The sequence below is a fragment of the Halichoerus grypus genome, chromosome 5 (assembly GCF_964656455.1).
Source record: "Halichoerus grypus chromosome 5, mHalGry1.hap1.1, whole genome shotgun sequence".
NCBI lineage: Eukaryota > Metazoa > Chordata > Mammalia > Carnivora > Phocidae > Halichoerus > Halichoerus grypus.
Window position 1 is genome coordinate 33,289,201 of NC_135716.1, and position 16,902 is coordinate 33,306,102.

The following is a 16,902-nucleotide window of genomic DNA, read 5'->3' on the forward strand; positions in this document are numbered from 1 at the left end:
TCACATGACAGAAAAGATAGATTGAAATTCTATGAGGTTAAATTCATTTAAAAATGATGTTTTAATATTCAAACACTATTGGAGACTTTGAAAGACTTAATTACAGTATAAGTTAAAAGGTAAAATTATATTAGTACATCAAATTTGAGCCTATGATGAGGGCTTCTTTGAAATAGGTTTTTAGATTAAAATTATAAAAATACACAAGCCCCAGTAACTTTTCAGCTGAATCTACATGACAGAGAGAGACCTAATTCAAAGGTGAGGCTAGTTTATATTTCTCACTTTTTGCAGGTTCATTGATTCTTTCAGGTCTTTGATCTATTTAGTAAATTAAATTTATTAGATAATTCAATGGTATCCACTGTTAAATAAGCTTGAAAATGTGAGGAGTTTCTCTCTTTCTCAGGGCAGAGCCAAGCCCTTTATAAATCATGACACCATCCATTATGAATTATATGTCAAATAACAAAGTAAACGATTTGTGTAATCATAGTTTCAGTCATCTAAAAGTAACATGCACATCTTCATGCAAAATTTGGCAGGCAAAAGACAGGTTCTAGTCAATCACATCTATATGGTAAAAAGATTTCCAAAGTCTCACTATTCTAAAAGCAAAAATAATAAATACCAAAGCAGATGGCAATGGTTCTAGTACTAATTAAGACTACATTAAAATGCTATGACGATAAAACAAAAGAGCAAAATGACAGTGAAAGGGAAAAAAGAAAAACAACTTTTTCTGTGCAAACAGACCCAATTATCTCCCTTTTGCCTGGGATTGAAACTATTAATAATTTAATTTTCATCCCAAGGAAAATATATGCAAGCAATCAAATAAGCCAATCCAAAAATTCTTTATATTTGTGGTTTATAAAAACATCACAAAGTTCTCTCATGCGACCATAGACAAAGCATTCCTTCGTTCCTCATTTTTTTTATTTCATTTACTTATTTTTTGGTATGCCGTCAAACAACAAAAACAGCAAAGCAAGCAAGAAGTATTTTGGTTTGTTTGTTTGGGTTTTGTTTTTCTTTTCTGCACCTTAAGAAATGCTCCATTGACCCTTGAAATGCCCTGTCCTTTTATTATGTTCTGTTTGAATGAGTGACAGAGAGCAAACGAAGACCACATGAGCAGGTTAGAAGGCAGGCTCCACAGTCTCAGTACCTTCTCACTACGGCTATGCTCCTCGTTAAGGGTTGTGCTACTACAGGTATCTACCCCAGAGTCCTTAATCTGAGGCTCAGACCATTCCAAGTCCTCTTCCAAAGAGTGGCCACCAAAGTACATCATTTTCTTTTGTCTCTCAGACCTGGTGTTAGAGTCCGACAAAACTGCCTGCTCACTAGTTTTTCTTTTTCCCTTTTGACTGTCCCCTACAGGTGTGGGATAAAAATAAAAATAAATAAAAATAAAAAAAAAAGATACAAAAAAGAAAACATGCAAAGGTGTAAATAAAAAAGGAAAAGTGAAATGAAAAACGAAAATTGAATAGTAAGGCTCCACATGTCTCACCAAAGACATTGGGGATGCCTCACTGCTATGCCAAGACGTATGGTCCAACCAGTTGTAATCCATGTCTCCTGTGAGAGTCAGACAGACAAAGAGTGCAGTAAAGGAGACAGCGAAAGATAGGACAGACAAAGACATTATAAACATTTTAAACTATGTGATCCTGTCTGGTTGCAAGAACTCTGTCTGCAGCACTCACTATATATACCAAGAGAAAGCTAAGATTCCAAATGAGTAAAATTTATAGAATGCAGAATATAAAGTTTATGTACTCTAGATGGATCCTACAGATCAAAAGTTCTGCAAGAAGAGAAAAGGCTAATAATAAACAGGAATAGAAATGAAAAAATTATATATTCCAAAAAAGAAAAAGACTATCCACTGTGTCTATTATTCATGCTATTTTTTTCCATGCTGGCCTACAGACATGAGGTCGTTCTCCAAAGATTAAGGAACATTTTCAGAATTAAACAGCGGTTTGCCAATAACCACTATAACAAAAAACCAAGTAATTAAATGTTGTTCCTGGAATGTAGTATGATATTCTTTATAATGCTGAAAACTCCCAAAAAATCGGGGTGGTTTAAAAAAGAAGAATTGGTTACACAAAAGATTAATTTTGTATGAAAATGAAAAAAACCAGAATCACTCAATTTCTATTAGTAAAAATAAAATAAACTTTACTTAAATATCATGAATTACTTAAAATTACTTTGAAATAATTTTTCAACTTTTTTGCAGAAATTGCATTCTCATAAAAAGTAAATTTTCTTTTAAAATAATTTTGTCAGACAATGTATGTAATTGGCAACTAAGAATGAATATCCATTTCCCAAATTTATGTGCTCCTTATTTGCTTTACATTTAAAAAAAGTTCTTTTTAGTCTATATGTGTACATATGCATCTTTTTAAGCTCTAGTCATATTTTCTTTTACTTAAAAATATTTACTAAATACCTTCCATTTGCTATGTATTGTGCTAAGCTCTAGCATAAGGAGTAAAACAATGAGACACAGAACACAGTGAAGATAAACACAATAAATAAATCATGAATGCCATACAGGAAAGCACACTATGAGAGAGTACAATAAGTGCAAAGGGCAGAACTCTCAAAACACCATGAAAGAGTATAATAAGATCTAATGTAGATTTTGGGGTCAGCAATGACCTCTAAAGAAGTGATCTTTAAAATGAGAAATGAAATATGTGGCCTAAAAGACAAGTAAGGAGATAGGTAGACGGAAAGTGGAGCAAAGAACATTCCAGGAAGAAGCAACAACAGGATACTGTAGAAAAACTGATGGAACACCAGTGTGTCTGAACCAAAAAGAATGCTAAGTGAGAGGGCACCTGGGTGGCTCAGTCATTAAGTGAATGCCTTCCGCTAAGGTCATGATCCCAGGGTCCTGGGATCGAGCCCCGTATCGAGCTCCCTGCGCCACGGGAAGCCTGCTTCTCCCTCTCCCACTCCCCCTGCTTGTGTTCCCTCTCTCACTGTGTCTCTCTCTGTCAAATAAATAAATAAAATCTTTAAAAAAAAAAAAAAAAGGAATGCTAAGTGAAGTGAGGCAGCACAAACCAGCTTAGAGAGGACTTTTTATGCTGTATTAAAGATTATGGATTTCATTCACTGAAGGATTTTAAGCAAGATGTTGACATGAACTGATTTACATTTTAAAAAGATGAATCTAAGTACTAACTACAGATTGGGTTGGAAGACACCAAGGTTAATAGGCATTTGCAATAATCCATGGGACAGGTAATTATAGTTTGAACAAAGGTGACAGCAACAGATAAGGTATGAAAAGGGAACTGAGAGATGTTTTGGCAGTAGAAATAAGAGAAGAAAGACTGAAGAGGGGCACCTTGACTGGCTCAGTCAGTAGAGCATGTGACTCTTGATCTCAGTGTCACGAGTTTGAGCCCCATGTTGGGTGTAGAGATTACTAAAAAAAAGAACAAAAAATTTAAGAAAGACTCAAGAGTCAAGGATAAGTCCCAGGTTTCTGGCATTAACAACTGAATGGAAGGCAAGACTACTTATAAGATGGAGAAAGCTGGAGGAAGAGCACTTTTTATTAGAAAGGGGTAGGAAGGAAATACTCCATTTCATAGACTCTAAGATGTCACTGACTATAGAATTCACATATATTAAAATGATAGAAATATGCATCTTAGAATTTATTCAATATGGTGATTGATTTTGGATATATTATTCAAAATATCTATAAGTTATTCAAGTGGGCATGTAAAAAATCGATTTGTTAAGCTGTAACAAAGAAAAGTCCGAGCTGCAGACATAAATTGGAATTATTAGCACACAGATAGGACTCAGTGGATCATTTAGGAACAGAAGGTAAAATAAGATATGAAGAGGAGCCCGACTGAATCCTAACATTTAGAGTTTGGTTTGAGAAAAAGAGAGGCTGAGAAAGAGCATGCCAGAAAGAAAAGAAGGAGGGAGGGAGAGGGAGTTCCCCAAACCAAACAGAAGAGAGTTTCCTCAGCAGGAGGAGAAAGGAACTATGGTGAATGATTTCTGTACAGTAGGTAAGATAAGGAACAGAAAAGTGTGCATTTGATGTGGCAACATGAAGATCAAAAGGAGGCTAGAGAAAACTTTGGAAAGAATTATGAAAATTAAAATCTGTTGAAGTAACTGAAGAATCAAAGGGAGACAAGGAAGTAGAAAAACTGTGTGTAGACAAATGGTTCACAAAGTGAAATCCCCTAAATAGCATAATCAACATCACCCCGGGACTTATTAAAAGTGCCAGATTTTTAGGCACCAGCTGAGACTTAAGTAATCAGAAATTCTGTAGATAAGGCCTAGCAATCTGTTTTTTAACAACCCACCAGGTGATTATGATCTCAATAATGTTTGAAAACCAGTGGAGATAATTCTCTTAAGAAGTGTATTTGTGAAGGATGATGCTATTGGGCTAAATACATAAAATTTACTTTGTAGGGGAAAAATATTCTTTAATCTACAAAATAGACAAGTGCTTCCCAATCTTTCTCATGGCACAAATTGACAATTAAAATTTTATGGCTACCCAAAAAGTTAAGAGTATTTGTATCTCAGAAAACCCTTTGAAAATACAATATTGCTCCACACAAAAGCACTGATAAATCTCCAAACTGAATTAAAAACAGTGTGGAAACCCTAAAGGAAAATTCTTGGCTGGTTTATGTGAAGGTGTGAGAACCTAGCTCACAATGTCTCTTTCTCCCAATGCCTACAACCTACCAAAAAAGGAAGAAATGAAGTTCTTTCCTGAGTAAATAAAGGACAAGCTGTTTAACCATTTGAAGCCAAAGCAAAAATATTTGACTGACCAAAAAAAAAAAAAAGTGTTATATATGGTAGGTAGCCAGTAAACATTTGTTGAATGAGTAAAAGATAGAATTACTTAAGAATTAAATACAGTAACCAATGTAAATCATACACAAAATAGTCCTCAACCACTAGGACTATTAGTATTAATATTCTTATTTTGTATAGCTTCAAAGGGCAGAACTAAGATAATAAAATATTCTTCCTTTAGTAACATTTCAAAAATGTATTGCTAGGCTTTCCAGTTCCAGAACAAGAAAAAGAAGACACAGAAAGAACCTAATAGAAATTTTAAAACTGAAAAATAACTGAAATTGAAAAAGCAAATGGATGACCTCAACTGTAGAATGCAGAAAACAGAGGAACAACTCAATGAACTTGAAAATAGAACAAAAGAAATCACTCAATCTGAAAAACATAAAGTAGACTAATAAAATAAAATAATAAAATAAAATAAAAATAAAAATAAATAAAATAAGCGAGGACTCAGGGGCTTGAAGAATTACAACAAAAGATCTAAAATTCACGTCATTGTAGTCCCAGAAGGAGAGGAAAAAGAAGCTAAGCCTGAAAAAGTATTTAAAGAAACAGTGACTGAAAAGTTCCCAAATTTGTAAAACGTGTAAGCTGAGCCTACTGATTCAAAAAACTACATAAACTCCCAAACAAGAAACACTCAAAGAAATCTGTGCAAGACATACTATAATCAGACTAAAAACTAAAGACAAACTGTCTTGAAAGCAGCAAGAGAAAAACACCTTACCTAAAGAGGGAAAATAATTTGAATGACAGTGGATTTCTGATCAGAAACTTTGGAGGCCAGAAGAAAATGGAACAATATTTTTAATTGCTGAAATAAAAGAATGTCAACCCTGAATTCTAAACATGGTAAATTATGTCTCAGAAATGAATGAGAAATAAAGACATTCTCAGACAAAACAAAACTAAGAGAACTTGTTACCAACAGACCTACCCTAAAAGAATGTCTAAAGAAAAGTTCTGGAAACAAAAATAAACAAAAAAAGAGGGAACCTTGAAATACTGAGAAGGAATAAAGAACATAGTAAGCAAAAATATGGGTAAATACAACAGACTTTCCTTTTCCTCTTGAGCTTTCTAAATTATGTTTGGTGTTTGAACCAAAAAGTATACATTGTCTGATGTGCTTTTTGACATATATAGAAGAAATATTTAAGAAAATTACATTAGAAACAGGGAAAGGCAAAGGAACATAAGGTATGTAAGGTTTCTACACTTCACTCTAGTAAAATGTAAACACCAGTAGGATGTGATAGTGCATAGGTAATATATTATCTAGAGCAACCACTAAAAAAAGTCTTTGCAAAGAAATACACTCAAAAAACACTAGAGATGAATCAAAATGCAACTCTTAAAAAAATGTTCAAATAACCCATTGGAAGGCAAGAAAAAGAAAGCAGAGAAATAAAAATCAGAGGGAACAGAATACAAAAAAGAAAATGGCAAACAACAAAAAATGCAGACCAATGTCCCTCACAAACACAGAAATACTTAACAAAATATTAGCAAATAGAATTCAGCAATATATAAAAAGTATAATACACTCTGACCAAATGAGGTTTATTGCTGGAATGTCAGACTGGTTGAATATTGAAAATCAGTGCAACCTACCATATTCACAAATTAAAAGAGAAAAATCACACAATCCTATTCATTGATGCAGAAAAAAAATTCATGATTAAAAAAAACTCAAAAAACAAGGAATACAGGAGAACTTGCTCAAATAAATAATCAACCAAGAACCTACAGCTAAGATCATACTTAATGGTAAAAGGCTAAATTCTCTATGTGAAGAGAAATTTCACCAAAAAGAATATCTTTATTTGTAATAGCTAAAAGGTGGAAACAACCAAAATATCTTTCAATAGGCAAATGACCAAACAAACTGTGGTATATCCATACCATTGAATACTACTCAGTAATAAAAAAAAAAAAGCAAAAACTATTTATACATACAACACAGATGGACCTCAAGGGCAATATGCAGAATGGGGAAAAAAGTCACAAAATGTTACATACCATATGATTTCATTCATACAATATTCTCTAAATGATAAAATTATAGAGATGAAAAATAAATTAGTGGTTAGCAGAGGTTAGGGATGAGCAGGGGTGGGGGGGGGAATGTTACTATAAAGGGGTAGCATAACCAAGATCTTTGTGGTGGTATAGTAGTTCTGTACCTTTATAATAGCAGGGGTTTATAAATCCATATATGTGATGTCATAAAACTATATAAACTATATAAATTGATGTCAATTTCCTGGTTTTGATATTGTACTATAATTATCCAAGATGTAATCATTGAAGGAAACCAGGTGAAGGGCACACAGGATCTCTGTGTACTATCATTGCAAGTTCTTACAATTCAAAGAAAAGGCTAGAGTACCACTTGTCAGCATGACTTAGAGAAAATTGGTGCTTCAGTTAGGAAGTTACACAAAAAGCACACTAAATTTTATGTAACTCTAACATTCAATGATTCTATTACTGCAAGTTAAACATTCTTAAATATGAAACCTGATTAAAAATAGTAATCAAAGACTCACATCTTAAGCTAAGATTTTCTCCTTCACTTACCTCTACTGTAAAACACAAACTAATCCAACAGTGTGTGTGTGTGTGTGTGTGTGTGTGTGTGTGTATGTGTTGAATACACAGAGAAAAAAGTTTGAATATTCTATTTATTACATTTTTTTCTAAGTCATTAAGTGAATGCAAGAGTTTATTAACTGTTTACGTCATTGTTTTCATTACTTTAACAGAGGTTTTATAATTAAATCACATATTATATAAAAGTATTCTTCAATATCCTCATTTTTAAGTTAAACCAAATTTAAGTCCACAGCATATGATGACAGAAAGAGTTTTGTAGCTAGAGCCACAAAACCTATGTTAAAGTATCTGTTTCATTCCTTATTAATTTTAGGACTTGGGCAAGTCAAGTAATACATTAGGCCTCATTGCCTCATCCATATAAAAAGAGATTAATTGTGGTATCTCACAGATTGTTGAGAGGTTTAAATATGATAATGGTAATCAAAGTTCTCTGCAAATTGTAGAGTCATCCCCATTTGATCATCATTATTAAAATGAAATAATCAAACTTCCATTCTAAAATAGATACGGAAAATTCATTTATAATCTTTTATTTTTCCTCTCATTTCTCTTCCTGATATTTTGCCCTCCTCTTCAACTTGTCAAATTATAAATGTTGGCATTTCCCAACATGGAACACTGACTGCAAAATGTTAATAGGTCGAGTAATATAAAGGTCCTCTAGTCAAATAAGTTTGGAAAACTCTAGATTAAATGTAATTAAATAGATTTCTGGAGTGAATGATTTTTCACATAGTAATGACAATATGTTTCTTTACATGAATTATATAACATATAGTTTCCACGAACCTAATTGGAACACTAACCTTTCTAATGGAACAAGTGTTTCGGGAACTGTATTTTGAGACATAATGCTGAAACCTTCTTGGAAGGTCATTTTTCTTCATAAGGTAACCATTAAAACTGATAATAAGATGTAAGTATTTCCCTCCTAAAGAAAATGTTCAGTATTAAAGGAGACTCAAAGTTAAAAAAAAAAAAAAAAAAGTTATATAGAGTGAATATTCTCTAAGGCAATGATTTTCCAACTATGTTCCATGGAGTTGCTTCAGAAACAACTGTTAGGGTATATGTGGAAAACTGATTCTAAGGTGCTGCCCCATTATCCCCACCTTGTGGTGTTCATGCTTTTGCTCCTAATTAAGATGGTGAAATGACAAGGTGATGGAATGTCACTCCCATGATATCATTAGCAAGACTGTGTAGCTAGTAAATTTGCTCTAGAGATTATCTTTGCTAGCTTGATGAAGTAAGCAGCCATGATGAGAAGCCCATGTGCCAAGGAACAGCAGGCTGTCTTTAGGAACTGTGGGTACCATCTAAGAACTTTGGGTAGTATCCAGTCACAAGGAAATGAATTCTGCTGACAATCTCACTGAACTTGGAATCAGATTCTTCCTCAGTTGAGCCTCCAGATAAGAACACAGCCCAGTCAACACCCTTATTGTAGCTTTGAGACTCTAAGCAGAGGGCACAGCTAAGCCATGCTGAGACTCCTGAATAACAGAAGTTGTGAGATAGTAAATATGTATTGTTTTAAGCCACTAGGTTTATGGTAATTTGTTCCTAATATACTGCCAGCTTCCAAAGCAGCAAATTTTAAAGATATGGACCAAAACATAAAAGTCAGTAGATCTAAAGGCCAGATAGATTCTTTAGACCAAATTTCAACCTCCAAGGCAAAACTAAGACTACTCAAAATACATTAGCACTTTAAATAGAAAGATAAACATTATTCATAATTAGCTTGTTGTTTTCTTTTTAATCTTGCTCCTCTGGTGTTATTAATATATTCTTCTTTAATTATATGTGATTTTAATCAATTTTAATCAATCACATGTTATTAAAGAATATATTGATAAGACAACGATGGTATATATTACATCCATTAGAATTCATTTTAATTATTACCCAGTGTAAAACTGTTCTAGGTTCTGTGGGTACAAATAGGATCTCAAGAAACTCACATTCTAGAAAGATAGGTAGGTAAAATATATAACACAGCATAACATAGTGTAACATACCTTACTATAATATACATCCATTGTATTCTATTTCACTTCATCTAAGTTGCTATCAATTATAATATATACCAATTATCTCATGTATCACTAAAAAAATGCTACCATTAAACAATGATAAGCATTTAATGGTAAGAATTACCTCTATTCCTAAGATATCATAATGTAAAAAAATTTCTTTGAATCAAAATTGTGGTATTTCATGAAAAAAATTGTTGATTATTCAGAAAAAGGAGAGATTAATACTTAGAAAATGCTTATAGGTGATATTTAAACTGTACCTTGAGAGATAACAGTAAATTTTTACTTACTGGAGGCTTTTACTTTCTTAATGGGAAACAACATGTACAATCTTGGCAAAGAAAGGAGAATATATCAAACTACTGCTTCCAAAATGAATATATATAATATGCTTGGGAAATGGTAAGTAGTAGAATATTAGCAAATAATCTTTCCCTCAACCTGTAAGTGGGTATTATTTCATGATCCGCATCAGTAGTACTCCGCCACTATGTTATAACACGGTTGTAAACTGTCACAAGCAATGCTAGTACTGATGAAGTAATGTAGTTTACAAATTATTTAATTTTTTTACCCAAAGTAAATTTCAAAGTAGAATTAATTCAAAATTGCATCTATGCTATTATCAATCTCAATTTCGTTAATGAAAAAGAAAGGAGAGGAGTAAAGCTACACAAGAAATTAGAAATTATCCATATTACTAGGAAAGGAATATGACCTGAGTATGAATTATGTTTCATACTGGAAACAATGTTTGGGAATTGTTGATCTTTATTATCAGCTCACGTAACTAATTTCATCAGATGTGAGATAACAGCAACTGTTTTATGCATTAAGAGAACAATAAAATGCTTGGTTTAAAAGGACAGCATGGTTTCCCTCTGACATTGTCTCAGAACATGTGCTTTGGGAATCCATAAGAAGTCCATTTCCTTGAGGCTGCCATTCTAGAGCGATCACATGGAGAGAGAGAGAGAGAGAGAAATACCTGAGGAGGCTCAGCTGTTCCAGCCTCCCCACCCTCACCCTCACTGAGGTCCTAGACAAGAACAGAAACAATCAGTCCCTGCTAAGCCCTGTTGAAATTCCTGACCCACAGATACCATGAGCATATTAAATGGTTGTTTTATGCCACTAAGTTTTGGTGTTATTTGTAGTAATTGGAATACATACTCTATATGATTATCTTACTTAACCCTCACAATAACCATTTAAATTAGATAACGGTGATATATTTTGCAGGTGAGAAAAGTATAACTGAGAGGCTCAAATAATTTGCCCAAGATCACATTATTAGGCTATAATAGAGCCAGGATTAAAAACCCATGTAGTCTGTCTTGAAAACTCACATTCTTAAATCCTGTGCTAAAAATAAATTCTATGGAATTACCATCCTACAGATTTTATCCTATTTAGTAACTCGAAGGTCACATAATCCAAATCAGCCTCTAATTATGCATGATATTAAAAATAACCTTGATTAAGTAATTACTTTTCAATGGATTTTAAACAATTTTAAGGAGCTATCTAAAAGTGGTTAAAAATAAAATTAATCCAATGCCAGTAAGCAAGAATAAAAACTCCATTTTTTATTTAAATTTATTAAATTTATTTAAAAATCCATTATTTAAATTTTAGTAAGTATTCCTCTTATCATTTGGGTTATATTCATTTAATCTGAAGTGAGATAACCTGAATCTCTCAAAATTAGGAAAGTAGGTCCATAAGAATGTGCTTTCATAACTATATGCGAAGTCTACTTATTTATTGTTTCCAAGTTGTGGGGTTTTTTTTAAGATTTTATGTATTTACTTGAGAAAGAGCAAGAGTGAGAGAGAATGCACAGAGGGAGAGGGAGAAGCAGACTCCCTGCTGAGCAGAGAGCCCCACCCGGGGCTTGAGCCAAGGACCCTGAGATCATGACCTGAGCCAAAGGAAGATGCTTAACTGACTGAGCCACCCAGGTGCCCCTTCATGTTGTTTTTATATATAGTTTTAATTTTATGTTTTTTACTTAAAAATTCTTTCATTTGTTTTATTTGATATTATGTAGTACACTCTGAGCTTTATAACCAAAGCAAAATAAATTTTTTAAGCTAAGATGTAACTGAGAGAAATCATACAATGTTGGAGCAAAAAGAAATCATAAAAACATTGTTTCATTCATTCACTCATTCATTGTTCCATATAGTCACCCATTTATTCAAAAAATATCTGTTGAGAGCCTACCAGGTGCCAGGACTCAGGCTAATATCTGGGATACAACAAGAAAGAACATAAATAAGATCTTCAAGGAGGTTACATAGTGTCTAACAGGAAAACAAAATAAAACAATTAAGAAGCTCATTCTCTATAGTATTTTTTTTAAAACTGTTGTAGACTCTGGCATACAGAGTATTGCATGGAACATAAACATTAACTGAATAAATTAATGAATTCAAATAACAAGTCTAGTCATTGCTACACTTCTTTACACAATGGAGCCCCCTTCCTAACAAAACCTCCAAATACAAACTGGTTAAGAACAAAGTTTGGCTGAAACAAAGTGGAAGATCCAGATGCACATCCGTATCCTCATATCCTCTTCAGCAGTTCTTAAAACGTTAGCACAGATATCTGGTGCTTCATTGAGCATAGTTTTAAAAATATTGAATTAATCTATTTTCCTCACTTTAAAGAAGAAATTGAAGCCCAGAATATTAAATAATCTTCCAAAGATTACAATGGGGTCACTGGCAGAGCCTAGAACAGCACCTGTATCTTCAGTCCATTGCTCTTCCTAATACACCACACTGTCTCTCTATAAAAAAGGACAAGTAATAAACCTATCAACCATACTAGTTCCTCATCCATTGCTCTTCCTAATACACCACACTGTCTCTCTATAAAAAAGGACAAGTAATAAACCTATCAACCATACTAGTTCCTCATCCATTGCTCTTCCTAATACACCACACTGTCTCTCTATAAAAAAGGACAAGTAATAAACCTATCAACCATACTAGTTCCTCATCCATTGCTCTTTCTAATACACCACACTGTCTCTCTATAAAAAAGGACAAGTAATAAACCTATCAACCATACTAGTTCCTCATCCATTGCTCTTCCTAATACACCACACTGTCTCTCTATAAAAAAGGACAAGTAATAAACCTATCAACCATACTAGTTCCTCATCCATTGCTCTTCCTAATACACCACACTGTCTCTCTATAAAAAAGGACAAGTAATAAACCTATCAACCATACTAGTTCCTCATCCATTGCTCTTCCTAATACACCACACTGTCTCTCTATAAAAAAGGACAAGTAATAAACCTATCAACCATACTAGTTCCTCATCCATTGCTCTTCCTAATACACCACACTGTCTCTCTATAAAAAAGGACAAGTAATAAACCTATCAACCATACTAGTTCCTCATCCATTGCTCTTCCTAATACACCACACTGTCTCTCTATAAAAAAGGACAAGTAATAAACCTATCAACCATACTAGTTCCTCATCCATTGCTCTTCCTAATACACCACACTGTCTCTCTATAAAAAAGGACAAGTAATAAACCTATCAACCATACTAGTTCCTCATCCATTGCTCTTTCTAATACACCACACTGTCTCTCTATAAAAAAGGACAAGTAATAAACCTATCAACCATACTAGTTCCTCATCCATTGCTCTTTCTAATACACCACACTGTCTCTCTATAAAAAAGGACAAGTAATAAACCTATCAACCATACTAGTTCCTCATCCATTGCTCTTTCTAATACACCACACTGTCTCTCTATAAAAAAGGACAAGTAATAAACCTATCAACCATACTAGTTCCTCATCCATTGCTCTTCCTAATACACCACACTGTCTCTCTATAAAAAAGGACAAGTAATAAACCTATCAACCATACTAGTTCCTCATCCATTGCTCTTCCTAATACACCACACTGTCTCTCTATAAAAAAGGACAAGTAATAAACCTATCAACCATACTAGTTCCTCAATGGCTCATAAATTTCTCTTTTCTTCTTTTTTTCATTCCAAACATCATATATTTAACTCTCCCAAACATATCCAAATGAATACAATTGAGATAGTACTTATCCATTTCTTGGTAATAGAAAATATAGTTAAAACCTTAAATTTCTAGTTAAAATGTAAGTATAGTATTAACCATTAAGCAAATGCCCTCTTTACTGACAGTGTTTCAAAAATTGATAAATTAATTGTTGGCTCTAGCTATATAGGGTACTATCAGAACTTCAAGTACAGAATATTTAAGCTTAGTTGGAATAATTGTTTCAGCATTCTTCACAGCAGAAAATGTCTGGAAAAATATATGTCAAATACAAATTATTGGAAAGATTTTTTTTAAAAGATTTTATTTAGTTGTCAGAGAGAGAGCACAAGCAGGGGGAGCAGCAGACAGAGGGAGAAGCAGGCTTCCCACTGAGCAACGAGCCCAGTGTGGGACTTGATCCCAGGACCTGGGATCATGACCTGAGCCAAAGGCAGACGCTTAACTGACTGAGCCACCCAGGCGTCCCTAGAAAGTTTTTACAAAGAATCAGGCTGACAGGTAAAATGAATGATGATATTACTGAATCAGAAAAGCAAATTTCAGAAGAGTACTTTTAGTATGGCTTATTTATGTTAAAATATTTACATTAACCTATTTAACCTTTATAACAACCATGTGGAATAGATGCTATTATGACATGTATTTACAAATGTGGCAAATGAGGTTAGTAAACAACAAAACAATAAGTGAAAAAACAACAAAACAAAACAAAACTGCTCAAGGAACTGGGATTTTAATCCAGGCAATCTGTTACCAGTGTACAGCTTTCCTACTCCAGTCACTTATTGTTTTAGAGAAGGGGTGATATCACTGACTTAATGAAGAGAAAAAAGAAAAAAAAATGTATATATAGAACAAACCAATCAAAATGCAATCCAAAGTTTAATGACAAGATTTTTTTCAAAATATAGCTAAATTTAAAATTTAAGTACAATCTTAATTTCATAGAAAGTCTACCAAAAGGGGATTTTCAGGGGCAGGAGAGGGGAAGAGGCATTAGGTTGTATTATCTCTTTTCTCTATAGCTCTCAAGGTAGCCTAATACTAAAAAAGTACCTGTACTAGCACTTCTACTTTTCTAACATTAGAAGTGTTTAATTAATAAAACCTGTTCCTTAAAATGTGGGTTATATAAAATAGATTTATCTTTTAAATGGGGGCTGGATTAAAATAAAGAGATATGCAATTTATTAGCATACCTGATAACAAAATAAATAAATCTTGACAGAAGACACCATACAAAAATGTTAAGTGCATGAAGTGGGGCTAGGGAAGATGAAGCATGAACCATAAAAATTCAACACTCTAGAAATTTGATGGAGTTGTAAGGAAAATGTTATGGAGAAATGAATGTTGTTATAAAGTAAATACAGTTTTTTTACATGTTTTAGGCATTAAGCATGACCTATGTAATACATAAGATTATATTTATGATATTTTTTTAAAATTTTTTATTGTTATGTTAATCCCCATACATTACATCATTAGTTTTAGATTTATGATATTTTTTATGTGTACTCTGAGAGTGTCCGGGGGTGTGATCACTAAAAAGGAAATATAGTAAGACAATTTAATCAATAGAACTTCCTTTTTTCATGTTTATTACATAAATATTATAGCCACACTAATGAAATTGTACATTAAGTTTTTCCTACAAACTACTGCTCCAAGAAATAAAACTTCTAATTTATCCTTATTTCTTTCTGGTTCTATATGCACATGTCATTTTAACATAGCAGATATAAGTTTCAATTAAGCTTCTAAAAAAAGTTTACATTATACCCTGGACAATTTCCCTTATTGCCATAATCTCCACAGGTTATCAAAACTTCAAATAGATATCAGTGGTATGGTGATTAATGTTTACCTACCAGTTTTCTGGGAGAAAAACAGGCCCTGTTTTGTAACATTTGTCTATTTTTATGGTGCAAATACTTCCACTTTGGCCAATTTTGAGCTACCAAAACTATGTCATTGAATGTGGAGTTGGGAAGAGATGCACACAACTAGTTCTCACAAGCTGGCACAAGCAAGCTCCATCACACTATTTTTGGACATATGAATTGTTTCCAGTTTTGCATTATTATAATCCTTACAATGAATATCTCTGGCAGGCATAAATGGTTATCTACCAGTCATTTTTTATCCCCTTAGAACTGTGATAATCTTGATAATTCTAACTCTACCATCAGTGGTTAATTAGGAACTGGCATGAGCAGCAACTGTGGCACAAATACACATCCCCAAAAATACACATATATGAAGAAGTCTACAGAGGAGACTTCGAGAACATTTTCCCTCCGTTTCAAAAGGGCATATGAGTAAGAGAGGCTTAAAATTGTTACATCCGTCTTGTAAAAATAAAGGGACAATTCTAAGAAAAAAATCTTACTGGATGTTGCTGTGTACCATCTATAATTGCGCTCATTCCTCAAGCTGCCCCAAGTGTTGCATGTTCACTGCTTATAGCTGCGTCCTTCGCCCTAGAAATATACTCTGGCCAAGACCTGCCTTGCCCTCCCCAGGGAGCAGCCAAATCTAGCCCTCCTGACCCCTTCCTTAATTAGGTCATCTCTGAAGATCTACCCCAGCTTCAAACTCCTGTGGGTTTAGTTGAAACACCTGTCCACAATTTAACTTCTCTTCCAAGTCTTTCTGCCCTTATTTCCCCACAGGTGTTGTTTCCAAGTTGTTACAGGAGTAATTGCCACAGTCCCCAAATGGACAGACTTGGTATTTGGAAGAACTAATGCTCCTTGGCTTGTGGGGTTAAAACTATCAAATGGGAAAAGTCATATGGAAGCTTATGATAATGCCCCCCCAAGCAGCAAAGATTAAATCAAAAACAAAGGATGCGAACATGATGGTTCACATTATATCCTCCTTTTAATTTACCAGGGTGGTGCCTAAAAAAACAAGCATCAACACATCCTGGAAGATGACAATGGAGTACTATAAACTCAACCAGGTAGCCCAAGTCAAAACTGCTATGCCATTGTGGTATCCTTTCCAGAGACAACTAATATGGACTCAAATATAAGAAATAAAGCCACTTAAGTGACAGATGTGTTTTTCCCCATCCCTATCAAGAAAGACTGGAATCATTCACATATGCTTGGGATGGACAAGAATACATATTGACTAGTCTTCCCCAGGGTTATGTTAACTCTACTGCCCTCTATCATAATATAGCCCCGAAAGACTAAGACCATAAGGACACTCCAGAGAACATCACATTGGTTCACTGTATCAGTGAGAAAGAAGTTCGGCAATT

The 16,902-nt window shown here is 33.7% G+C and overlaps 1 protein-coding gene across 47 annotated transcripts in view; it reads right to left on the reverse strand.

Annotated features, from left to right (window-relative positions):
• Positions 1–16,902, reverse strand: part of RIMS2 (regulating synaptic membrane exocytosis 2) — a 583,728-nt gene that overhangs the window by 293,580 nt on the left and 273,246 nt on the right. For 27 of the 47 annotated variants that reach the window (XM_078072147.1, XM_078072143.1, XM_078072146.1 and 24 more), the window contains one exon: positions 1,520–1,587. In XM_078072147.1, the coding sequence (XP_077928273.1) occupies positions 1,520–1,587 (68 nt within the window). Of the gene's footprint in view, positions 1–1,171; positions 1,381–1,519; positions 1,588–16,902 lie in introns of all 47 variants that reach the window. The other 20 variants (XM_078072141.1, XM_078072115.1, XM_078072104.1 and 17 more) reach the window with 1 other exon arrangement.